Source organism: Colletotrichum tamarilloi (genome assembly GCF_030869305.1).
Source record: "Colletotrichum tamarilloi strain Tom-12 chromosome Unknown Scaffold_3.1, whole genome shotgun sequence".
Classification (NCBI taxonomy): domain Eukaryota; kingdom Fungi; phylum Ascomycota; class Sordariomycetes; order Glomerellales; family Glomerellaceae; genus Colletotrichum; species Colletotrichum tamarilloi.
In genome coordinates, this window is record NW_026849386.1 from 271,974 (window position 1) to 296,281 (window position 24,308).

Below are 24,308 nucleotides of genomic sequence, written 5' to 3' on the forward strand. Positions count from 1 at the left end.
CACGGGGTGTCTTTGCAAGTGCGTCCTGATGCCAGACTGGGGTCCAGGGGACCACCTGTGCCCAGGGTAGGTTGTCGGTTATTAGGGTCCGAGAAAACCCCTCGTACGATGAATTTCGACTTGGTGAAGAGGCTGTTTACTTCGAGTGGCAGATAACGACGCCCCGAGCCTACACGTGGGTCCAGTGAGAATCGTTGTAAGTATGTCTTTCGAGTGAAGGTGGGCCTCGTGTGAAACGGCTTTGGCGCCCTCGCCGAGGGTCCTTGGAAGGCGAGCCATGAGGGGAAGCAATATCCCGCTTCAGTTATGGCAAATACGGGCTGTCCTTCGTCAAAGGGGATTCCACTGTGAGCACGACGTAGGATGTGTTGCTGGCGTCTGCCGAGGATGCAATACATACGTGCCCGAGATATGACAAACTTCGACAAATCGCGACGCTTGTTTGCTGCTGACGAGCTCATTTCGAAGGCAATGCAGAAGCACGAGAGATAAAATGCGGGACCTTTCATGTCGTCGACCAGCTTGGTAGACTGGCATTCCAAGGTTGCTATGCGCCTGTCGGATAGGAGGTGGCGAGGACAACAAGAAGGGCTGCGCAGAGGAGCGGCGCTCGATACTGTGAGTCGGATAGACAGACGGCAAGCTTCCTGCTTGCTTGCCTCCGGTGAGCAGAACAGCGAGTCGGTTTGAGGAGGCGTTGCCTATCTGCGGCTACTGGTGGTCAGGACGGTCGTCGGCGACGTATTGGGCGGGAGGAGAAGCGGCTCGGGGTCGGTCGGCTACGCCGTGTGCGGCTCATCGTGTACGTGATTCGGAAGGGGATTGGCGGTGTTGATGAGTATCCGGTGTGGTTATCCGTTCCCGCTGCGGAGCTTCCACACGGACCTCAGTTCAAAATGGCTCCGTAATGCTCTAGACTTCATCTGTGACCGGCCGGCTTGCAGGTTCGTGTATCCCGTTTCGAGGTGACGTCCTCCAAGATCCCGACTCTTCTGATATCCCCGCCGTGAAACTGTTCCCTGTACCGTCCGGACATCTATCACGAGACATATCGAAAAGGTATACGCGAATCGGGCGTGCTACCATAGGAAACGGCGGACATGCCAGCGAGGCACACGTCTCGGGGTCAGACTTTCGGGCATGGAGGAGATCAAAAGAGAAACACAAAAGCTGGACCATGAACGTAAAGCCGGGCACACCATAGTATTTAGAGAGAAACTCTGTCATCATTCATATATAACAAATCCGCATCCCACTCGGTCAGACGACACCGCATCCCCTTATCAAAAGCCAGCTCACCGGGATGGGGGAGGGGGAAGGGGGGCTCCCGGGGGGGCAAAAAGCTGGCTCTCACTCCATCCATCCCCCAGCGTGTAGGTACCCTTTTTTTTTTCTTGACCGGTATGCTGGAATAGGCAACATCGGTGAGGCTGTATGCCGTTGAAAACGAATGGTGCCATGACGGAAGGACGGAAAGGAGGGGAGGGGGAAAAGACAGGCGGGCAGGCAAAAGCGAGCCGCAAGCAAGCGTGGGGCTGGCTGCTCTCTCGGGCTGTCATTCTCACTCACTGCACTCTCTGGCTCTGCTTAGCCGAGCGAAACGAACAGCCCACCCACCACCCCCGCGTTATCCAACCCCTACTCACCGATGTAAGCAGCCCCCTTGAGCATCTCCCCCCCTCCATCGGTTATGGTGAGGAAAAAAACACATGACGGTTTTTGTGGTCGTCATTCCATCAGCGATGGGCTCTCACCGGTGTGGATATCGCTTGCGTTGAGGGGGGATGGAGATGGAGGAGGACGTTGTGGAGGATGAGATATGTCATTTGACGGGCTGGGAGTTGATGTGGTTATTACCAATTTGAACGCAGTGGAAGGCTTGTTTGGGTGGTTTGTGAGAAGGGAAAGTTATATCTAAGAGGTATGTCTCTGCGCCTGCGGTTGTGCCTCTTGAGGACTGGATACTCCATCTCGCCTGTTGATATGCAAACAAAGGCAGCATCTTTGAGTTTACGATACACTCGTTCTGAATGAAATTTGCCGAATGCTACATCCACAAGTCTCCCAAAATACATGAACTACACCTCCGAGTTTTGTGGCCTCTCCCCGTCTTCTAGATCAAGTGCGAGGAGTACAAAAACAGCCTGTCTCTCTGACTTGCAACGGCTCAAGAATAGGAGGTGGTAAAGAGAGCAGATCAATGTGGACCATTTGTACAAACCTATGAAGTTCATCTTCTCACTTCATATGATAGACAAGTAAAGCTGGTACCTCACGACATTCTACATGATCCTGGGGGTGTAATATCTAAGCTCATGCGTCCACAGCTAGTCAACGTGAGGCGATTGGATGCCCATGGTCAACTTTGATAAGTCTGCAGTGTAAAGCTTCGTTCAGCAATGTGGCTTTTATGAAAGAAGTAGAAGAACGGAACGAAACTTCGTGAATCGCCGGACTGTATGTTTCTCATGAATTTGAGGAAGACAACTCACATGCAGAAACAGAGACTCGGGAGATGAATTGCCCAAAGATGAATGGAGGCCCAGAGTGACGGTCTCTAGTACGGCTTCATCCGAGAGCAACGCAAACTAGATGAGATGCTGATTGAGTTTAGGAACGTACATTCATAGTCCCTCGTCACGTGTAGTACGCAAGCAGTGTTTTCGTCTGGACGGGAAAGTCAGGCGACATTCATTGGAAGAAACCTCGTGGACCTACATACGTGCTCGGGTTATTACTCTCGAAGGTTCAGACTGGGCTGGTGAATCATCTCATCTCATCTCATCTGTCACGGCCTACTTAAGAAAGGAGCACATCCAGCTGCAGTAGAAGGAGCGAGGCACGAAAACCGAAGCGAACTATCTCCCCTACTCAGTGAATCATCATCCCGCGTCATCGTGTATTCCCCCAGCCCTCACTACAATACACCACAACCGCAACCAACAAGCCCATGTATACCCCCTCAAGTCCATTCCCGTCACCAGCCAGCAGGCGCCCCTCTAGGTCGGGGGGTCAGGTCAAACTGGCTGGGTGGGGGAGTGGTTCATGGTCAACAATCAACACGCCCGCCCCTATGCCTACTCGACGACAGGCTTACCGAGTTTCCGAGTTCGAATTCCAGTATGAGCACCAAGAGATGTAGCCACACCGGTGGCGAACTCTTTTTTGTTTTTATTATTATAATTATTATTATTATTATTATTGACTTTTTTGTCGGGATTTTGATATTGTGAAAGGAAAGTGGCAATCTCTGTTCGGGTTCGCGCAGCATCTTCTGTCTCGCTGGACCAGTCCGTGAATGTCACCAGTGCCCGTCGCTGGAGAAACACATGAGATATCACAAGATGCTGTCTTCCCTAGCCAGCTTCTTTGAAACTAGGTTTGTGATACCTATGGTCACAGATACTTTCATGCTATACATCATGGCAAGACTCAATCTCAATCGCATCTGTAGGAACGCTAAAAGCACCGACGGATACTCATCGATTTTGACTCAGAGACGATCTCAAGATCTTCGATCACGAAGAGAGAGAGAGAGAGCTCTGGGCATTTGGTCTCGCAAGCCATCTTCTGCATGAAGCTACTGTTACTCTAGAACTGGACAAGAGTCCTCGCAGAATAATTGAAAGTAGACTCAAATGACACAGGCCCAATTCGTCACAAGAAAACTCCAGACCATCAAGTCGTCGTGGAAAACAAATGCCGACTTGTTACCAACGAACCACCAAACACGATACTTCAAGCATGACAACCATTGCATAAGAATGCCGTGCCATGCCATCAAAGGAACCAGACACATTCGGATGAAGCCACCGCACACCAGGGTCACTGAGCTCGCGCGAGTTCATCATGGCCTATGCGTTGCAGCTCATTCAACGTTTTAAAAATGTCGTCTAACAGTAAGTATCAAAAGCTTTGCATAAGGTACCAAAAACCCATTACTATACTGTCTTTTGGTTCGCCCTAAATTCTTCAAAGCATAAGAGTTTCTCCTGACATGTAAGTTAATAAAGGCATATGAATAAAACGGAAATGCCAACGTGTTTCAACGCAAAAAAAACGGTCAGAGAGCCATGAGTGATCTCTAAGAGGACTGTGTAAGGTTGACACGAGGCTAACAGCGCATGGCACAAATCCTGTTCCCCCGCAAATGATCTCTCGTCTAGCCAAAGTCTTTTACGCATAATAGGGATTTGTAAACTTTCCCTCCATCATCAGATCACCAGCTGAGCCCGTCCGTCGCCATAAAACCCTACGGCAATTTTGACAGACAGAAGATGATGCCTATCACTCACTGACTGGCGAAAAACTTAAGAAAAGACGGCAACTTATGCGAGGCAAACATGAGCTTTTCTTAGGACGATCTTATTGCCAAGGCGGCTTGAGACGTATAGTCTTGTCTCGTTCCGGCCCCGGGGAAACTGATCACCAGGGACCACAAGCCTAGCGGCGGCGGCAGCAGCACTAGGAAGCGATGTCGATCGTAACACCAAAACAGAAGAGCGAGGAACATCCCGTTGGGCCGAAAGGACCGATCTAGCCGAGACCGACGTCTTTCTTGGTCTCAAGAATAGCAGCATAACCAAATTAAAGAGAAAAGTATCTTCAATCTCTGACTTGTAAGTTCAATCTACCATCCGGGTAGGTGCTCGCGGGGTCAGCTGGAAATAGACACACGGCTGCTCCATTGGTCCAAGTGCCGACTTCTTCATGCCTCCCTTGGATAGACCATTCCGATGAACCGCTTTACGGACCTCGAGGCATTGGGAGAATAAAGCCGAAACAAACATATTTTAGACTGAATTCTTGCTATAGATACACACATCTAAAAAGAAAAAAAGGAAAAAGAAGGGCCAACAACGTTGCGAGAAGCTGGGAACCAACAACGCCGCCGGACGTTGAGACTCCGTCGGAACAGGAGACTTTGAGAGCGGGTGAGCAGTTGGGGCTATTTTGAGGTATACGCTCATGCTGACGTGCTGCGGGCTTGCAAATAGTCCCCGTACGTACATACGCCCGACATGCGTCGATATCAGCCACATATTGTTCATCAAGAAGAGGGGGAGAGTATCGGGGAGTCTGTAAGCAAGCCAAGAGGCTTCAATAGACAAAGAGGTCGCGCAGAAACCAAAGTCTTTACTGTTATGTCCTGCCTTGTCGGTTTGCTTGCAGCTTACAATTATTGGCTGAGGAAGCCTTGCGGGTCGTTTGTTTCTTCACACTCACTCCAACATACTCGTCTGTCCCCCTGCAGTATCATATTCACACTAGGTGCCAGAAACGTAGAATTCCGATGAAAAAAAGAGGCTGGTCGAGGCCAGGTGTCACGGTCAGAGTCTTTGACCACTCAGGATCCGGGGTTTACTTTCGAGTCCGAGCGAGGTTGGTCGCAACAATCTGTGCAGTGGTCGAAACATGGTTGGAGATGCAACTCAAGATTGAGTTCAGATGGGCATTGTCGGGGAGAGGGGCCGGGTCGGAGGAGAGTGGGGCAAGCCCAGCGCCGTATAGCCATCAAAATCGTGAGAGTTTTGCGGATTTGGCCCGCGGGTATCGCCCGCCTCGCTATTCGATTGGGCTTTATTTTCATCACTTAATTGATGCTGTTAGACACCCCGGGGCTTCATGTTTGCGCCCACGGGCGCATCTGTGGCTACCTATGCCAGCCCGAAAGAGCCACGCCAATATCGGTGACGACGTTGGATGAGAGTCCCAGAAGAATTCCAGTTTCCAAAGTCATTCTGGCAATGGTCAAGCGACTATGCACAAAGACGGGGCGGGTCTGTTTTTGGAATTCCAGGAGGATTCGACATTTATCTGCAAGACTTCTTGGTGGCGGGGTAAACATGCCACAGAGTCCGAGCAAGAAGGGTTGTGGTTGGTAGTGGTCCTGCAGTCGCTTCACCTTGCTGAGCTGGCCGAGCAACTTGATTCGTGCAACTACAGGTTGGCATTGTGCGGGGAGCAGCCTGTCAGAGAACAGAGCTGGAAGCCAGCAAAGCAGGAATTTCGTTGACGCTGGCGTTGGTGTTGCTAGAAGTAGTGGTGGTAGTGGTGGTTGCGGCGGTACCGTAGTGGCAGCACCAATGGCCCAGCCCACATATCGAGGAAAACACTACGTACGAAGGCTGCCGCATCGTCGATGTTGTTAACCGAGTCGGCTTTCTCTCTGGGTGTATCATGTCCGAACCCTAGTCCTGGGCGAAATCGTATGCTGCTGGCGATGCTGCTGCCACGAAGCGGCCCGAGGCTCGTCATCGTCATCGGATGTCTCTTGAAGTTTTGCCATGTCGAGGAAGTGCCTTTGACAATGAACAAGGCATGGCGTGCTAGATTAAATCCAAACTCGAGAAGGGAAATACTTCTGAACTTTTGACTTTGGCCTGGGCGACCTTTGACGTTGACAGCAGATATAATAAGCACACGAGAGGCATGCTTTGTCCTGCAACACACTGAGCACAATGCTCCAGACCTGTGGTGAGGCACTTGGCGATGGTGATTGGGGGAAAGCAAGCGTCATCTCTAAAGGATGCAGGATTGTGGGGGTGGTTAGGTGAGCCTAGCATTCGGGCCGGAGATTCATGTTGATTCATGAGAGTCTGGCGTTTGCAACTGGCCACTGGTGGGTGATGGAAAGTGACGGTCAAGATGATTTGCCGGAGAGAGCACTTTGCCCCGTTCCTTCTCGTCACCCATGTTCGCATGTGGAGGACATCCCGTGAAGCGCGAACCTGGCTAGGAATGGGCTGCAGACGGTGAGTGGACAAGCGCATGAGGATTATTGAGGGAGGGCCCGGAAGGGGGGCTGGGGATGGGTGCCGGGACGTGGGATTTGGAGCGTTTTCATTCGCAGAGTGTAGCCTTTTAGCTTGATGCAGCTCTGTTTCAATTCGAGAACGATGGGGTCGACTTTGTGTCCCAGACGGCCTGTGTCTCGCGGCATCTCTCTTTGAAAGGATCTTGTTTTCTGTTCGTCTTGTTCTCTCTGCGGCTGGGGCTGGCCGCTGCTGTGACTTGCACCATCCGCAAACAGATGTTCCTGGAAGCTTTCTTGTTGTTCTGGTTTCGCCACGCGCGAAAGATTTTTTATTTGGAAATTGCAGTCGGCGAATTGTGTGTTTAGATGAGACTGATCCGACGCACGACAAGGTGAGGGTGACCTGCCAACCGCCGTGTGTCTCTCACACACACTTTGCTTGGGGGTTGCTGGTGTAAGGTTGTGCCAGTCAGTGTGTCCTGTGTGCGAGAAGCCGTTTGTTGGTACCGTTACTACAGAGCAAGGCCGTCGACGGGGAGACTGGCACCTGGGACTTTCTCTCATCTTTCGCCCACGTCGTCCATCCCATCTCATCCCATCAATCTCTGACCGTTATTTGGTCCACTGTTCCATTCCTGCTTCGGCCTTGGCTGGGCGTAAGGTAACGTGGGATCGCTAGACGCAGTACTTGCGTTTGCGCGCGTGCTTGTGTGCGGCGGTGCGCCCGGAAACCGTGGGGATAGTCCTGTTCGTGTATGTAGGTCACGTTCTCTTTGCACTGCGCTCGGCGTTGAGGTGAGCAGAAAGAAGCTCAGCAGAGGCAGCCAATGTCACTACCATGACTACTGCCACTGCCTCTCTGCCAACGCGGGAGAGAAACACCACCAGCGCCAATGCCGTCCTCTCCACAATAGTCCTCGGCGCAGTGGCCGTAGATTCGCAGGCCCCCTCCACACCATCGCTTGCACGGCTTCGCTTTGCCCTGCTTCTTTGCCATCGCCGACGTCAAATCCCCGTCTGTTCCCACCCGGTCGACCCCGGGACCAGACCCAGATAATATTCATTAGTTCTGATTCTCCAGTCTCCATTCTCACTTCTCCAGGCCCTCTCATTCGATCACCTGAGGCCCACGAGCCCGCCTTTTCTCTCACCTCACCGGTAACGCCTTGTTCGGGGACAGACCCTGGGAAAAAGCCGCAACATCAACAAAACATATCCGCTTCCTTGTAAACAAACCCAACCCAGTCAGTCAGCCAGAGATATAGCGAAAAGAAACGCAAGTCGACCGCGCTCCCTGGGGCAAGACACTCCGGAAGCAACCTCTGGAACGCTGAGCCGTCTGGGCCTGTCCTGAGAGCCCGTAACCTTAAAAACCCGGCGTGCTAAAGGTTCCAAACGACGCCACACCACTGCTTCCGCTTTAGAAAGGTAACCCCTCCTTCTTCCATGTCAAAGTCTCGCGCTCCAGCTCGGTGCACTCGATCCTTCTCCGGGCGCATTTCTTGGTCTCCCCCACGTGCTCCATGCCAGTTGGGAAAGGAATGAGGCTGATTCAGGCGTAGCCAAGCGGGTTGCGGATGCTCGGCGCACTTTTTGGCGGTGGCCTGGGCTCGCTGTTTCCTGGTGCCGATGCGGACGGTCGGTGTTGGCCCTTGTGCAACTTGAACTTGCTTGGGGTGTCTTGTCACTCTTGTGTCTCGTTTCCCCATTCTCGTTTTCCCTCCCCTCATCTTGTTTCTCCGCTGGAGTAGGTAGACCGTGTAGCTGTCGTCCACTGCTATTTGCAGCAAGCACTACGGCGACGACGACGTAGCAGCAGCAACAGCAGGTGAAGAGGAGCAACGATAACGAGGACGACAACGGCTAGGTCGACGGCAACGGCAACGACAGTCGTTCTTGGCCTACTCGCACTCGGGTTGAGCCGACGAGCTCTTGGCCTTGCAGTCGCTGAATCAGTTCTGCGTGGGCAGTGTCTGCTGAAAACGACAAGGTGAGGCAGGCCGAGACGACCGCCACACACTCTTCTCCATCGCTCATCCTATCCCGTCCCATCCCATCCCATCCGCCTGGGGACTCCGCCCATTCCGCTGCGTCAGCCTGTCGCTCCCACCTTTCATCTCGCCCATTAGATAACCCCCCCGGCGCCGCTCATCTCGCTCCCCCTCCCATCTGGGTCCAAGTCTCACCGTATGTTGGATGACATGACCGCCGCTTCTTCGTCTCGGTGGATTTAAATTTGCTCACAGTCACTACCAGACACATCGCGTCGTCTTTGGCATCGAACCATAGCAGCCGTTGTCGCCGCTGCCGTCGCCTTTCGTCACCATTGCGTGTCTCCCATTGCCCGATCCATGCATCGCGTCCGGTGATCATAGTCGCTTTAAAGAGAGTCGTCTCTGAGAGACTGGGGTGCGGTCTGCGGCCCCGGTCTGCATGGTGTAGGACTCGTCCCGGTCTGGCAGTCTGGCCATCGCCATCACCAACTGGTCGAGAGAAAAGCTTGATCCGTCAAGCAAGCTGCCGCCACCGCGATCGACGTCGGCGGCACCAGCACGCGACGCTGTCACCAGTAGAGCGTAGGAAAGCACTGGGACCGAAGCTGGAAACGGTTGCAAGAGGTGCAATCTGCCTGTAAACAACAAGGTCAGCAACGATGACTTCGTACACGGATGTAACGGGCGCTGCGGTGCCGGGCAAATTGTCCAAGTCGCGAAGCAAACCAGTGGTGAAGCCGATACTGAAGAAGCTGTCGCACTCGGAAAAGAACTCGTTGGATTTGGACCGTGGTTGGGATGAGCAGCAGACGATGTTTGGAAACTATGGGAGCAGTTTGGGTGGTGGCAGCCTGGGACGAGAGAGGGAAGGATCTTTTGGGGGAAGGGACGTCAGCTTCAGCATCTCGGCCACCGAACTTCACCATAGCGGCAGCATCAACAACGGAAGGAGCAAATTCTCCCACGCCCGTTCGACCAGCGGCACCTCCCACGTCAGTGTTGCTACAAGTGGCAGTGGCCAGCGAAACGGCAGCTTCGTCCATCCTTTCCAACAAACACCGCGTACCTCAACACCACCTCTCTCGTACGCCAATTCTCTCGCCAGCATCGAACACGCCAATAGCAATAGCAACACCAATATTTCTGCCGGCATTCCTGCTCCCCGCGACTACTCCCCGACAATAACAGAAGACGACGACGATCTGCTCGATCAACATTATTTACATCATCGCAGCAATTATCACCCGCCATTACCCTCATCTTCTGCAATCCCCATCACCAGCAATCCTTCCTCCTCTTCTTACCCCAGGCGACCCTCACTGGCAAGCCGCACTTCCTCTCTATCTGATATCAACAACCATACTGGTCCTCCGTCGTTGCGCATCAACACCAGTCGTACAAATTCAAACACTACCTCATCACGACTAGTCCACGTATCTAGTCACTCGGATATCAACATCTCAGCAGGCAGGCTTTCAGAGTCAGCCGCCCCCAGTAGTACAGCACCTGTACTTTCACCTTTATCCTCAGCTTCACCCTCAACCTCCGTCACTGCCATGTCGCCTCTTCGCACCTCTATCGACGGCTTCCGTCTTCGCTCTCGTTCTGAGCTTGACTCCAATTACCACCAGGAGCGTATCCGCCAGGAGCGCCGGCGCTGGGAGGAGAAGGAGCGTCAGAAGAGTGAGAAGAAAGATAAGAAGGACATGCGCGACCGAGAGCGTGCCGATTTCAAAGAGGCACAGCGCTACGAGCGTGAGCAGCACCAGATGATGAAGAGAGAGGCAAAGGAGGCTGCCCGAAAGCAGAGCTTCTCCCACAGCACCCGCAACAGCTCCAGCGACATTATCCGCCCTTCCATCAGTCGCAAGAAGACTCCCTCGGATGCCAAGAAGGCCACTACCGATGCTGAGAAGCTGGCCATGGGTGCCCAGGGCGACGTTGGATTTGCCAGCCGCAACTACGCCAGCACCAACCAGGGTCAAGAGCCTGTTGCTGATGAGCTCATGTTCGAAGGTCCCCGTCGCTCCCAGACTGCCAAGCGCAAGACGCAGGGTGCCTGGACGAGCTTCGTTCTTTGGTTCCGGACTAGAATTCTGCGCCTCCAGACCAACATGGCCAAGAAATAAAGAGCTGTTCAGAAGAAAGCACTCTCTCGGCCAACGCCTGCCATCTTCGCCCCTTGTTCACCTCAGCGTCATCTTGGGGCTCACCGCCCAGTCCGCATTCTCCCGTCACATCGCACAACATGGTACACAACAACTCCGAGCATGAATGAGACAGATCCTTTCATCATGACAACGGGCGGGCAAGGCAGCCCTTGTCCCACTGCATTTTACCTTTCATCATATACCCTAAGCCCCAAGACAACCCATCAACAAAACCACCCTACCTCTTTTCACGACACCACCAGATGCCCTTGCAGAGGCCAGGGCTTCTTTGAACATTTTTACGCTCTCAACAACACCCACGATTATGACCAGCATTCAGACGAATTTCCGGACATGGGCTGATGAGCAAGAAGGAAAAGAAAAAAGGATTTTCACTTCCTTCGTTTTTTACGGAACTCGGATTGGCATGGCGTTTGGGATTTTTCAGTTCTTTGTATCTCATCATTTTCCCCCTCTCTTTTTCTCTCTCTGGTATGACACCCCTCAGGAAACATGGGAGAATCACTCGTTTGGCTGCCGTGGGAAACGGCATGGACATAGGGATTGGGAAGAAACCTTGGGCCCTCGTGGGCTTCTTGGAGGAAACTTCCAATCAGGGGAACGGCGTCTTGGTTCCGAGCGAGCGAGCGAGCGAAATGGGCATCTGGCCAGAAAACAGCTTATTCCTACGGGAACAGCGCGGCCGTATGTAGAAGTACAGAGTCAAAAATGGGAATGGCTCCTTTCCTCGTCACTGAGTGCTCCATGAAGTGTGAAATTATGTGACAAATGCTCTCAAAAATCTGCAATATCGTGACCAAAGCTTAGTGGAATCCGAACGAACTCGAATTGGGATGTGGAGAAAGACGCATGCACCTGCATGAGAGCCTAGTCTATGCCTCGCCAATTCGGAAATGCATGTGAAGTTCACTTTTCTGGAAACAATTCCTCGACGGCAGTCTACGGAAACTAGCTCATAGCGGGATGGCGGGGTAAGGAAGAAGAAAAAAAAAGAGTGCCAAAACAAGATGGCTTGCTGCTCCCTTCCCTCTAGCGCCCTCCCGAGGCAGTGGCGATCGTGCCATCGTGGGAATGTGCAAATCATGGGATCCCGGGGTAAAGTTTCGCGGGAGTCAGGACAGAATTGCGATGGCGCGGTTTCGATCACGTCGTATCTTTAGTTTGAGGCGTTTCCTAGACAGTCTATATGATGTGCAAATATATCTTGAACAGGACCCTACATGCAGACTGAAAAAAAGTAAGGTAGGGTACCTTACCCAACTGGCTTTTCTTTTTTTTCGTAAGTGAGAAGAGAAAAACAAGAAAAAAAAAATACTCCGCGGATGTATCCGTAGTCGGGACTCGGAAGGCGCCAAAGACCTTTTTTTTTGCGCCTTCTTCAGGTCGCGTGCGCCTCGAGGTGTCTTGACCGACGGGAGATCGGCTTGTGTGTGGGGTTGGGAAGGTGGCCCCAACGCGACTGCAACGCTGCACGCACCGAGGTTCCTTATCTCTCTGTCATATCGATAAGATAAGGCGATCCGGGATGGGATGTTGATCCCCTTCCATAGCGATAAGGCGAGGAACCCCGTACGCGGGCCCCCAGACCGCTCCTTTGCGCATCTCACACTGGCAGAAACAACAACTTTGACAGAGAAGTAACCCCCAAAATTCGGACCCTTTCTAGTGCTCGCTTTGCTTCTTCCAGACCCTTGCGAGTCGAGGAAACTTGTCTGACTTTCGATATCTATTCGATGTCTATTCGCAGAGAATCCAGCTGGATGGGCACAAGCCTTCCTTACCTTACGCAGTACGTCTTACGTAATGTGCATTCGGATTCTGGCGGGGGTCTTTGGCTGGTCTAGCGAATAAAACGAGTCAATTGGGACCTGCCCGCACATCAACTGCGCGGCCAATAGCAACACGGGCGCTCGAAGGGAATGTCATCAAAGCACGAGATAGGCAGCGCCGCCGTTCCTCTCCCCAGTCCCCACACCTTTGGCACCAGAACTCGACTAGAGATGCCGAGGCATATGAAGCTGCTCGTGACGTCTGCGAGTGTCAAACGTACCTTGCTCTTAAGTCTTAACACTGGGCAGGGAAGATCGGTCGACCGGCGATACCTTGGCAAGTTATTAGCCCCAGGAACTCTTGGGAAAATGGGGCTTTCAGCTGCTGGGAACCACCTTTACTTTGTAGAGAAGAGAGCTTGCAGGGTGCGCTGCATCGCGCTGATCCGAGCTCCCGCGCGGGTCCCGAAACCTGAAAGGCTTTCTCGCTCTAAGGAATACCTATGCTGAACAGGTTTCTACCCTCAGTACTCAGCAGCAGCATCACCACCGCAGACATCTGAGGTAAGGTAAGACGAGCTAACGCAAGGGAGCCCTCCACACCTCCCCTCCTTACCTTAGTCCGACGTGATTACGGAGTGATGGAAGGGAAGGAAAGACAGTAGTCCGAACAAAGAGTACTTCCCATTTGCTCCGCTTCGCTTATCCGTTTCGTTTCAACTTTTGCTCGCCCTCAACCTCCAAAATCGTCCGAGTGTCCGCTCCTCAGAAGCTACAGATACCTTACTCTATCCGTACTCCGTAGTCTCCAAGGCCAAAGCTCCCAGCCTAGGTAGGGTCCCTCTCTGTTGCTTCTTCACGCAACAACAACCCCCCTGAAACTCTAAATTCACTCAGCCGAGCTTGACCTTCCCCCAAAAGGGTCCCTCAACGTCCCTTTCCAACGGCTTCTGATCCTGCTATCCAGGTTTTGAGACTTTTCTTTCATCTACTTTAGCTCTGCTTCGACGTTTTCGTATAGCTCCAACTCCTCTTCCTTCATAACACGTCGGCTGGTCCAAAAGACACTCATCCTTGACCAACTGCCTCGGCGTCCGTGTCAATTGCTGTCCACGACGTCAAGACACCAAATCAGCTCCAAAAATCGGGGAGCAACTTCACAGTCCGACGAAATACACAATGGCTCCGAACCGCAAATATGCCAATTACCCCGGTGCCCGCGAGGCGCCGACGCAAGTAAAGACAGAGACCCAAAAGGAGGATCAGAACCCCGTCCTCCGCGGCTGGCCTCTTGTGGCGGGTGCAACAGCGTACGTATTGAGCCTCACTCACATGCTAGCTCATGAGCTGATCCATTCTACATAGACTCGCCAACTCCGGCGTCATCCAGCGCTTCTTCTGGCGCAACGCCAAGTTTGGCTCCATCAGAGACCTTCCCGGCCTCGTCGATTACAGATACCGCTTTCAGGTCCGTCTAGTTCTTCCCAACCTCCTGCTCACTGCTGAGCTTCAAACGACACCTGCATTCTAACCTCCACGCCGCTAACACTCATTGCCAGCCCGATGTACTCGTCCTCTCCGAGACAGGATCCCACCCGGAACCCCTTGCGCTCACCAAGGACCTGACAACCCCGGCACCGCAAGACCAACCAGGCCGCTATCTATCCAGCGCAGATTACCAAGCCCTCTACGCCTCAGGAGCCGTCACCCCGCTGGACGTGGTCCAGTCACTGTTGCCCCTGATCCGGCGCGCAGAGGGTCACCCCCCACCCGAGACGGGACCCTACGCAAACGCCTGGGTGGCGTCCCACGGCCGCGAGGACCTCGCCATCGACGCAGCCCGCGCCTCCACGGAGCGGTGGAAGCAAGGCAAAACCTTGGGACCCCTCGACGGCGTCCCCATCGGTGTCAAGGATGACTGCGACGTCAAGGGCTACGTCAGCCACAATGGAATGCAATACCGCCCCGACCTGCCGTGGTTCAAGGCCGCCGACAAGACGATATGGCCTGTACAGCAGCTTGAGGCCGCTGGCGCCATCGTCTTGGGCAAGAACGCCATGCATGAGCTGGGAGGAGGTTCGTATTGCCGCTCCCTATCAAAACTTGCAAGAACAAAGCTGACATGAGACCCTGCAGATACCAACGGTTGCAACGTGAGTAGAAGATACGGCGTTTCACGAGACGGAATCTTCGTAAACACTTGGTTCAACAGCTGACTTAATGAAAACAGCCCCGTTGGGGAACCCCCACAAACTGGCACAACAAATCGTACTACCCCGGCGGTTCCTCCTCCGGAGCCGGCTCCGCCCTCGGCGCCGGCATAGTCCCCATCGCAATCGGCACCGACGCCGGCGGCTCCATCCGCATCCCGAGTTCCTTCAACTCCGTCTACGGCCTGAAGCCCTCCCACCACCGCACAATGGCAATGAACTCGTCGGTCTGCGTAGTCGGACCCCTCGCCGCCACCGTCGCCGACCTCACAATCACCTACCGCCTCATGTCCCGCCCCAACCCAGACGACCCCATCCAAGGGCTCTACACCCCCTCCCCGGCACTCTCTCCCTTCTCCCCGAAACTCATCGGCATCGATGAGGCGTGGTGGTCCCGCGCAGACCCGTCCGTCGCCAAAGTCTGCCGCCGCGCCGTGGACCACTTCAAATCACAGGGATACACCGTCGTTCCCATCAAGATCCCCTACCTCCGCGAGATCCAGCTCATGCACTCGGCCACCTGCGTCACCGAGATGCAGGACCTCGCCCGCCACCGCCACCCGGACCCGGAACAGTGGCAGTCCATAATCAACCACGCCAACAAGATCACAATGTCCGTCGGCACGCAGACGCCCGCGGGCGACTACATGAAGTACGCCCAGCTCCGCGACCTGCTGATGAAGCACGTCGCCTGGCTCTACGAGCAGAACCCGGGCATGCTCATCGTCACGCCAACCACCCCTCTGCCCGGCTGGCCCCGCCAGCCCGGCGACGACGCGTACGGCGTCTCTGATGCCAACACCACCATTGCAAATATGAGCTACGTCTACGTCGCCAACGTGAGCGGGTGTCCCGCTGTCACGGCGCCTGTGGGCTACGTCGATCCCGTACAGGGCGACGGCAAGGTTCCCATTGGGCTCATGGCTATGGCGGAGTGGGGTTGCGAGGAGCAGCTTCTCGGCTGGGCGAAGGAGGCCGAGTCGTATTTGATCGCGGAGGGGCGGCAGAGGCCCGAGGGGTGGGTGGATGTTGTCGAGGTTGCCAAGAATGGCGGCCTCGAGGCGAAGAAGAACATCTAAGAGGGCCAAAGGAAGCGAATCCGAGAGAAAAGGATGCAGCAGATCGTCTGTTGGCTTGATGAGTATCAGAAAACCAATGTAATCGTATCTCAGTACCTCTAGCCTGCAAGAAATCTAATCATGATGATGAATCAAGCACGGAAATAATTCTAGAGGGTCTTGATATAATTCATTTCATTTTCATTGTCATGCCCTTTGTGGGTTTCCCCGTGCTTTATCCGCACCTAATCCCTAAATCATGGACAGGCACTTTATTTCATAAACTTGGACGCCAGGCCCATGATACCGCCCTGCTGCTGTCCTTGACTCTTGAAATACATCTTGAGCGCCATCTCCCCCGCCTGCTGGATGGCGGACTCCTTGCTCGTGCCGTCGGCGACTTTACCCTGGGACTGGCGCTGGTCAAAGAGCTATTGGAGAGAGTAGCGGGGGTTAGTTACATTGTACTTGTTCTACTCCTCCACCCCGACAGGAGGACGGTTTGGTCAGGGGACTTAAAGTAGACGCGTAGACGGATATGTAGGTGTAGACAAAGGTGTAGGTGTAAGTGTAGGCGTAGAGGGAAAAGGGGAGAGAAACTCACCCGACTGGCCTCGGCCATGGCGAGACCGGCGAACCCGCCCTGGGACTGCTTCTGTCCGCCCGTCTGCCCGCTCGAGAACATCTTGAGCGCCTGCATCGCGGCCGCGGCGCCGAGACCCTTGTCGTCTGCCTTTTCGTCGTCGTCGTCGTCGCCAAAGTATTTCTTGTGCTTGTTGACGGCCTCTGTTGGTACTCTAGATCAGTACTGGTATCATGGTGTAGATGAGCATTTTTTTTTCTCTCTTTCTCTCTCTCTCTCTTTAATTTTCACTCTCTCCTGTTTTCGGCACCATGGTGCTATTGCCAGTAGAAAAGAAGTGTAAAAGGGGATATAGGGTAGTGACATCCAAAAAAGACAGAAACCAACGCACCATCCTCATCAATATCCTCGTTCCTCAACTGTCCCTTCTTCTGCGTCAAGGCGCCAAGCACACTCGAAAACAGATCCGTATCGCCGTGCGATCCCGCGTGACGCGAGGCCTCGTTGGCGGCGTGGCGGTAATCGTCCTCGTCCTCGTCGTCGGCGAAGGCTCCGGCGCCGGCGGGGTAGTTGCCTCCGTGGGACTCTGTTTTTGCACATGGGGTGATTAGCTAGCTGGCTCTTGAACTCTCAATTTCTCTCTCTGCCAGTCAATCACACGCAGCTAAGCAAATCAAGCAATTTGACTGACACCCCCCAAATGTAACGGGAACTCGCTCCGATTGGAAAAATGAGATGAAAAGATTTCAGCAAGGAGAAGAAAACTAACTGTCGCCGCCGGGAAGGGGTTGACCTAGATTTCCAGCATCATGATCAGTCAAAAGCTTCTTTCCCAGTCTCTTTAACCTTTGGTGATATTCAGGGGCAGGGGCGGGGTTAAGATCCGGGACAGCGGGGTACCAAGGTATCCCAATGGAGGGGCACCAGAGCTTGTAAAGGGCGGCGAGAACGAGCACACATACCGTAGCCCTGTTGCTGGTGCTGCTTGGGCTTATCGTCGTCCTTGGCAAGGTACTCTTGCGCGGCGTTCATGAGCTTGTCCATTGTGAAGAAGCTTGTCGTAGCTTGATGATGATGATGGGTAATGATGTAATAGTGTGGGGGTTCTTGGGGTAGAGAACGCTTAGTCTTGCAAGAAGTGAAGAAAAGAGAGAAGAGATGAAGGAGAGAGGAGAGATGACGCGAACGAGAAGAATTAAAAGCGTAAGTAAGGCAGTCCCAGGTTTTGATAGCTCTTTGTAAATAGCACAGGCGAGCCACGTCTCCGCATCACCAAGCGGGCGATCAACTGTCTCAGGAGCCCTGAGCTGGCCATGCATCATTGCATGCCCCCTCCAAATCCAGAAGCAACGTCGAATCAGAATCGAACGGCATCCAATGAATCTGTGGCAGACTGTTGATTTGGTCTGATAGGCCTCCCGGTTCACAGCCACAATCACCAACCTGAGCAGCACAGGCGGTAGAATGGAACCACTGAGAACACATCCTGTAAGGTATGGAGCAAGCTAGCTGTACATGGGGAGAGGACCACAAGCCCCCGGGCCGTCCATAGACTACTCATGTCGGTAGTGCAACTCAAATGACGCAGCTCGATGCTTGCACACGCCGGAGCAGGCGATACAATGTGTGCAGTCGTTGAGAACCGGGTCAGATGTTTTCGTGAGGTGAGGTATTTGGGCTCCATGGGCGGTGCCTTGGTAAGTGCTCCTCAGTTGGACCCTGAAGTAGCCCCTCACAAGGTAGGTACCCCTCCACAGCTGATCCGCCCCGACAGCGGGGTCCTTTCTGCGAGAGGCCCCCCGCCTGGATGATCAACGGAACCTAGCACCTTTGGTTATTGCTTAGGTACCTTAGCTGCCTATGTCCCACCCACAGCAGCAAGCTCTACACACCCTGGCAAAGCAGTCGCGCAGCGTAAGGTAGTGGCTGCAATTTATTCGCGCGGGGATGACCTGAGTCGCCTCTATGCAAGGACGAAGCCTGCCCAGCTGTGTGTAGAGCCCCAGGGCGAACGACCTGTTTCAAGAAACCCCCGGGCTTTCATGTGTCAACCCCAGTCGATAGTATGGCCATGGACGCGTGAACGAGGCGAATTCGGATCTGGAACGGATGTAGTACTCTGCAATCAACTCAGATCCCGAGCGTGGCAGCCTGACATCGACGGTACGCCTCTGCCGCGGGAAGAACCTGGAGAGGCAAGCTGTGGCTGAGGTAGCCAGTCAATGCCAAATGCTGATCCGCTTCGGAACACCAGGAACGACGCGATGCCTGCCGCCCGCCGATAGCCAGGCTACACCTCCTAGCCGGTACTGGGGTCGAATCTTGACCGCCGGCCGAACTGCGATAAACAGGACCGCACGTCCGGGTAGGTCCCGCCCGAGCCGCTGCGGACATCAACTGCGTCTGACTCGCCTGACCGGATGATCACCCCGTCGGTTGAAGCAACATGGCTTGAAATAGATTCTGCTGTTGGAAACTGCTCTTGCCAAAATTACGACCTTCCTCCTTCCCATGACCTAATTGTCTTCAGGTATCTTGATTGCTGTGAAATAACAAAGCTGGAAACATGGCAAACAGCTGCATGTCCGTCAAAGTTGATATCCTGCGCCATGCCGTCTTCCAGACGCCAACTCCGGTGCATGTGGAATGACCACGCCCAGGGCAGTCCTCGTGGGCACTTGCCGACCAATGCGCCAGTGGTGACTCATTAAAACTTAACCTCCGCCATGCTCGACTTGCAACGATCCTGAGTGATGAGCGTTGTTGTTACCGTGTCGATTCTTCTTTTCCTTCTTGGCCCATCTAAGGCCACACGCGTTGCATAATGTTTTCGGTCCACTAGGGCCTTTGCGCCATTCCGGAGAATCCAGGGTACCTATTCAGATCATCATCGTTAGCCGGTGTGCTGCGTGCATCCTGCCATACCAAGCAGCCTGCAAGCCGCACCCAAGTTGGAGCTTACCACAATCCGTGCAGACATATTCCTCCGAAGTCTTGAGCTTCTTCTTCTTGTCACCTGTCCGAGGGTCCCGGTCCTGTGGAATCGCAATGCCCGCGTCTCCCTTGATCAAGGTCGGACTCGCGTTTCCTGTTGTGATGCCGCGGCTCCTCTCGCCCTCGATGTATCTCAGTCCGGTCAACATCTCAATGGTATCAGTGTGTGAGTTCCCTTCATATCTGGCCATCTTGTCCTTTAGTGAATCCGGGCGGCTCCCCGCAACACCCTCCAGTGCTTCGCGTGTAAGCGCAACGTTGAGGGCTGATGACCTGTCGCCCCCGTCACCGGCCCGAGATATGGCGCTCGGGGCGGATGTCATCGTGGTTTCCGATGGTGTTACGTCCGACCTGCCTTCCTGGCTCTGGAGCCACTGCCTCTGTGATTCTTCATTCTCCATGTCTTCCTCCTTGCGCAGCTCAGCAATGCGCCTCCTCAAACGTTCGTTCTCAATCTTGTGTTCCAGGAATGAGTCCAGTAAGCCGGCATTTTTTGTTGGATACGGACGTGACATCATGAATACGGCTTGGCAAAACGGCGTTTGATTGTGCGGGTTCGGCGCAAACTTAGACGCGGCGATGTGGGCGTGACCGACCGACTCGAAAATGGCGTATTTACCATCCTTCTTCTTTAGCCTGAAAAACAAGCGTAGCGGGTTTCCTGATGCTATAGACTCGTTTAGCTCGGCGACGTAGACGCCCTGGTCGTCAGGGTGGACGAGTTCCTTGAGGAACGTGTCGAGGATTTCGTCGGCGGTATAACCCGTAAGATTTAGAATGCTCGGGGAGACGAAACGTATGCGACCATTGGCGTCGAGTATCTGGAGAAAGTCTTTAAGCTCTTCGACGACCTTTGCTGGCCAGTTGCGCCTCTTTGTGAATTCGGTGAGGGTGCTGCCGGCCTGCTGCAAAGCCTGCGAATTGAAGCCGCTCGAAGGCATGGGGCCCCCACCAACAACGCTGGAGGTATCGTCGCCATTGTTGGAGTAATTGTTATTCATGGAAGGGGTATCGTCGGGGAGGCCGTCAGGCATTGGTGTATTGCCGACAAAGTTGAAGGTAGACATGGCGTTCTCGTCGTTGGGGTTGTCGACGCTCATGGACATGGCGTCAAAGCTTCCGTAGACTGTCGAGTCCAGGAGAGACGACATGATGTTGGGGTCGGCTTCCGCCATCTGCATTGCGTCAGCGCGTTGTTGGGAGCGGTCTGTAGCGAATTATAGTAATGGGGGTGGTTTCTCAAAACAATGCGCCGGGGGGTCTGGCGGGTCGGAGGTCGGGAAGGGTGACAGAGAGGAGAGGTAAGCGAGGCGGTCGAGGGGAAGAAAGTGAGTTATCAGATCAGGAGGAGGAGCATGGTTAGGAAAGCGGGCGGAACGAACAGCTTCAAAGGCGGAATAGGCATCTTGGGGCCCAAAGCCAAGAAAATTGGTTGGAGGCTGAGGTGGTCCGTGAGACATGGTTGCGGTACTGTTCCGATACTGGCCCTGACGGCTTCTAACAAAGGCATTTGCGATTTGAGGGGGCTGACTTGATCCCGATGCACGGGAAGTGTGCCCGGGGGGAGCAGAATGCGGTCCCGTTCACCTGGCGGCCAATATAAGGCGGTAGGCACTGCAAATCGGCTGGGTCTATTCGCAAGGTATGTACCGTCTCGTGCGTCTGTTGGCAGCTCAAACTGCGATAAGATGGTTGCTTGCGCCTGTGGCTGGAGCGAGGACCAGGTTCGAACTGGGGCCAATGCCAGGTACAACCAGCAGCAGCTTACTGGGTGTGCAACAACGGTGAGCTGTGAAAGCGCGAGAGAGTGAGCTCGTTGGTCTAAGTCGCGAGGACCGTCGTATGGGTATGAGCAGGTGCGGGGAGTAGGAACTGGTGATCCGGAGAGGCCTAGAACCTAAATAGATCAAGATAGAATGTAGGGTGCGAGCTGGTACGGGGCTTTGTGCATCGAGTAGTGGGCTTAGCCTTGCATGTCTATTTGGTCAGAACGTCTATTTTGTATTTTTTGTCGAAAAGGGTGCCAAAGAATGGGATTCGAAGACGACGTCAGAGTGCGTCCGGCGAAGGCAACAGAACGAGGGAATAGAGAGGGAGAGAGAGAGAAGAAAGCGGAGGACACCCAGATAAGGTCGACGGGGATGGTGGTGGTGGTGGTGGTATGTTTCTCTGTGAAATGTTTCCAAGCGACGGGGTCTCGTATCAATTAATAAAAAGGGCCAGATGGGTTTGCGGCTGCGAATGAGTATCGGTACAGAGGCTGACTATGCCTGTCTGGTTCGCAGAGGTGCAAAAGGAAGCGAGGGTTCGGTAGCGGCAGCAGTACCTAGTAGTACACGGGGCCAGTTGTCGAGGGAGTGAGTGAGTGAGCTGAGTGCGTGGATGAATGAGACGGGCTTTTGAGTCGAGGGCCAAGATGGAAGGCCAGATCAAGTGAGTGCAGCGGTGGGTGAGATGGACAGTACGTAGTAGAGAGAGCCCGTGGCTGCGGTCCTTGTCTTGGCTGCTGTGAGACGCTTTGCGAGGGCTGGATTGGGTTCCGTCAGGTTGGCACGCGGGTCATAAAATGAGGTCGAGTCGAGGCGCGGCCTGGCCTGGCCAGCGATGCAGGGTCGCGAGGGAAGATCAGAAGCTGCGTCGGAACGGTGGGGGAGTGAAATGGGATGAGAGGGAATGGATGAGGAGACGACGAGAATGGGGGGGGAAAAGATGAAAGGGAAAAAAAAGGTTGAGACGTGAAGGTGCGAGGCACACGAAAGTGCAGTGCAGGAAAGGAGAGAGAAAATAAGGTCAAGTCGTCACCATCCAAAAATTTGGCAGGGACAGAATGGCTACCTTGAGCTGGGATGCAGAAGGTGCAGAGCTGCGAGCCCGCACGTAAGATATTGAGCTCCGTAAAGTAAGGTAAGGTAAGGTACGGATACGGATGGAAAAAAAAAAAAAGGGAAGCGGAAGCGGCAGCGGTAGGTAAGGTAGCGGAAGCAGCAGGTGCAAGAAGCAATGGAAGAAGCAGGGACCTGAGATGAGGTGGGAAAAAAAGGATGGGAAACTGCAAAATGGAAACGGAGCACATGGCAATTCTGGCTATGGACTTTTCCCCCCCTTCACCTCAAGCATCCCGTCCTTAACTGCACCGCTGATGGTCCGCTGCACCCCTCCACCGTCGCCGGCACAGCACAGGCAAGTACTCCGTACCTACCTCGAGGAAGGCAGGTACTTCGTCATCGCACCCGACCCTGCCTTCCTTGCATTGGGTTGGGTCACTTGGCCATTCACATTGGGCGCCGGGCCTCTGTTCACTGAGACTGAGGTACTTCCCAGATTCTCTCCGCCCAATGAGTTGTCTCCAACTTCCCCCTCTTCCCCTCCACTCTGGCACATTACCTCACTCTATAGCCGTACTCCGCACCTAAGGTACCTACTGAGTGTACACTACCATAGACTCCCCCTCCCAATTCCAGACCTCTATCCTTTGAACCCCGCCGAAAACTCTCCCATGTCCCATCTGATACCTAAGGTACCTACCTACCTACTTAAGTACTAGGTAGGTATGTACGGGAGTATCTCATGGAAAGCCGCACCTCACCTTGCTCGCTAGCCAGACCTTAGTATGAAGCAGCACATGGCGGGCATGAAAAGAATGGCATCATCTACCTTACCTTGGCTCACCTTGCCTTACTGTATGCCTTGGGCACCGTAGGTCATGCGCCCGGCATGCACGGCCCATACCCAGTAGCCGGCTCCATCAAAAGTTGTTCCAAGGCTGATGCCCTGAGAACTCAGCACAGCGATAATCCCCTCACTGCTCCTAGCCCAACCCGACGGGTCGACCAGCTTGTCAACTGGGATAGCGCTGTCCGGAGCAAATGCCCCGACCTAGAGCCATTTGTGACCCCATCTTGCACTGCACTGCAATTTGAGCGGTCAAAGACTTGTCCCGACCACTCAGTGGGGCTGACTTGGAGTTGGACAGTACCTAACTAGGACTGGACGTCGTGGGCTCGTGGCTTGTTTGGTATCGAACCATAAAGTATCCGCTATCTGTCACGTCTTGCGCCTCACGCCTCGCGAGTGAACTGTGGCTGGCACTTGGCGGTTGTCTCTTGAGTAAAGCATCAGCCCAAGTCAAATGGTACCGGAAACACTATCCGTAGAGAACCTGTAAACTACAGCATGTCAGTACCTAGTCGTCATTCACCCTCCGTCCCGTTAACCAGACGAAAATCAGGACTGCTGAGGACCAAAGTCAGAGCGTCACGCCCGGAATGCTTGCCCAATACGCACAAACTTCTTCTAAACTCTTCTTCTGAAGACTTCTTGTTGAGCGGGCATGCTGCGCTTACTCCAACTTGCTGCTTGTTCGATCGCTCTAGGCCTTGACTCGAGTAATGTTCCCTGCAACCCACCAGAAAGGACTATGGATATGGCGTATTCGCATTGTAACATTACAAAACTCCATCAGATATTCGACGGAATCTGCTGAACTACCTTAGAACTGAACCCTGCTTGATAGTACCTGTCCTTTTGATGCAGGGTATTCAGTGATGTAATGGAGCAACAGCATCAGTTGCGCAAAATGCCTCGGAATCATGCCGTTTCACAAGCAGTTGAAGGAGAAACTCTTCTAATATGCCTACCAAACATGTGTCTCCATACGGATATTGCGAGCATTCATGGCTAGTACGAACATCTTCTGACAAAGGAATAAGCCCAAGTTGTCTCGATGACGTTGTGCATGCACCGTCTCTACCTGGCACCTAGGTAAGTTAGGA

General features: G+C 53.8%; 8 protein-coding genes across 8 annotated transcripts; 4 read left to right on the plus strand and 4 right to left on the minus strand.

Moving 5' to 3' along the window:
* Positions 1-6,033: 6,033 nt before the first annotated feature.
* CTAM01_01269 (uncharacterized protein) lies at positions 6,034-6,423 on the minus strand (the record flags this gene model as incomplete). Its single annotated transcript, XM_060517311.1, has 1 exon — positions 6,034-6,423. A coding segment is annotated over one exon (390 nt), but the record flags the coding sequence as incomplete, so codon positions are not given.
* A 2,482-nt stretch (positions 6,424-8,905) lies between these two features.
* On the minus strand, positions 8,906-9,130 carry CTAM01_01270 (uncharacterized protein; the record flags this gene model as incomplete). Its single annotated transcript, XM_060517312.1, has 1 exon — positions 8,906-9,130. The coding sequence occupies one exon, from the start codon at positions 9,128-9,130 to the stop codon at positions 8,906-8,908; it is 225 nt and encodes a 74-aa protein (XP_060387773.1).
* Positions 9,131-9,410: 280 nt separating this feature from the next.
* CTAM01_01271 (uncharacterized protein) lies at positions 9,411-10,880 on the plus strand (the record flags this gene model as incomplete). Its single annotated transcript, XM_060517313.1, has 1 exon — positions 9,411-10,880. One exon carries the CDS (start codon positions 9,411-9,413, stop codon positions 10,878-10,880), a length of 1,470 nt encoding a protein of 489 aa, XP_060387774.1.
* Positions 10,881-12,922: 2,042 nt separating this feature from the next.
* Positions 12,923-13,201, plus strand: CTAM01_01272 (uncharacterized protein; the record flags this gene model as incomplete). Its single annotated transcript, XM_060517314.1, has 1 exon — positions 12,923-13,201. The coding sequence occupies one exon, from the start codon at positions 12,923-12,925 to the stop codon at positions 13,199-13,201; it is 279 nt and encodes a 92-aa protein (XP_060387775.1).
* A 669-nt stretch (positions 13,202-13,870) lies between these two features.
* Positions 13,871-15,980, plus strand: CTAM01_01273 (amidase; the record flags this gene model as incomplete). The annotated part of the gene is made up of 5 exons (XM_060517315.1): positions 13,871-14,001; positions 14,057-14,159; positions 14,251-14,767; positions 14,828-14,844; positions 14,922-15,980. 5 exons carry the CDS (start codon positions 13,871-13,873, stop codon positions 15,978-15,980), a joined length of 1,827 nt encoding a protein of 608 aa, XP_060387776.1.
* A 251-nt stretch (positions 15,981-16,231) lies between these two features.
* Positions 16,232-17,586, minus strand: CTAM01_01274 (uncharacterized protein; the record flags this gene model as incomplete). The annotated part of the gene is made up of 4 exons (XM_060517316.1): positions 16,232-16,390; positions 16,564-16,745; positions 16,934-17,128; positions 17,505-17,586. The coding sequence occupies 4 exons, from the start codon at positions 17,584-17,586 to the stop codon at positions 16,232-16,234; spliced, it is 618 nt and encodes a 205-aa protein (XP_060387777.1).
* A 1,670-nt stretch (positions 17,587-19,256) lies between these two features.
* On the minus strand, positions 19,257-20,717 carry CTAM01_01275 (GATA zinc finger; the record flags this gene model as incomplete). Its single annotated transcript, XM_060517317.1, has 2 exons — positions 19,257-19,417; positions 19,505-20,717. The coding sequence occupies 2 exons, from the start codon at positions 20,715-20,717 to the stop codon at positions 19,257-19,259; spliced, it is 1,374 nt and encodes a 457-aa protein (XP_060387778.1).
* Positions 20,718-22,363: 1,646 nt separating this feature from the next.
* CTAM01_01276 (uncharacterized protein) lies at positions 22,364-23,520 on the plus strand (the record flags this gene model as incomplete). Its single annotated transcript, XM_060517318.1, has 3 exons — positions 22,364-22,413; positions 22,651-23,053; positions 23,146-23,520. The coding sequence occupies 3 exons, from the start codon at positions 22,364-22,366 to the stop codon at positions 23,518-23,520; spliced, it is 828 nt and encodes a 275-aa protein (XP_060387779.1).
* Between the last annotated feature and the right edge of the window lie 788 nt (positions 23,521-24,308).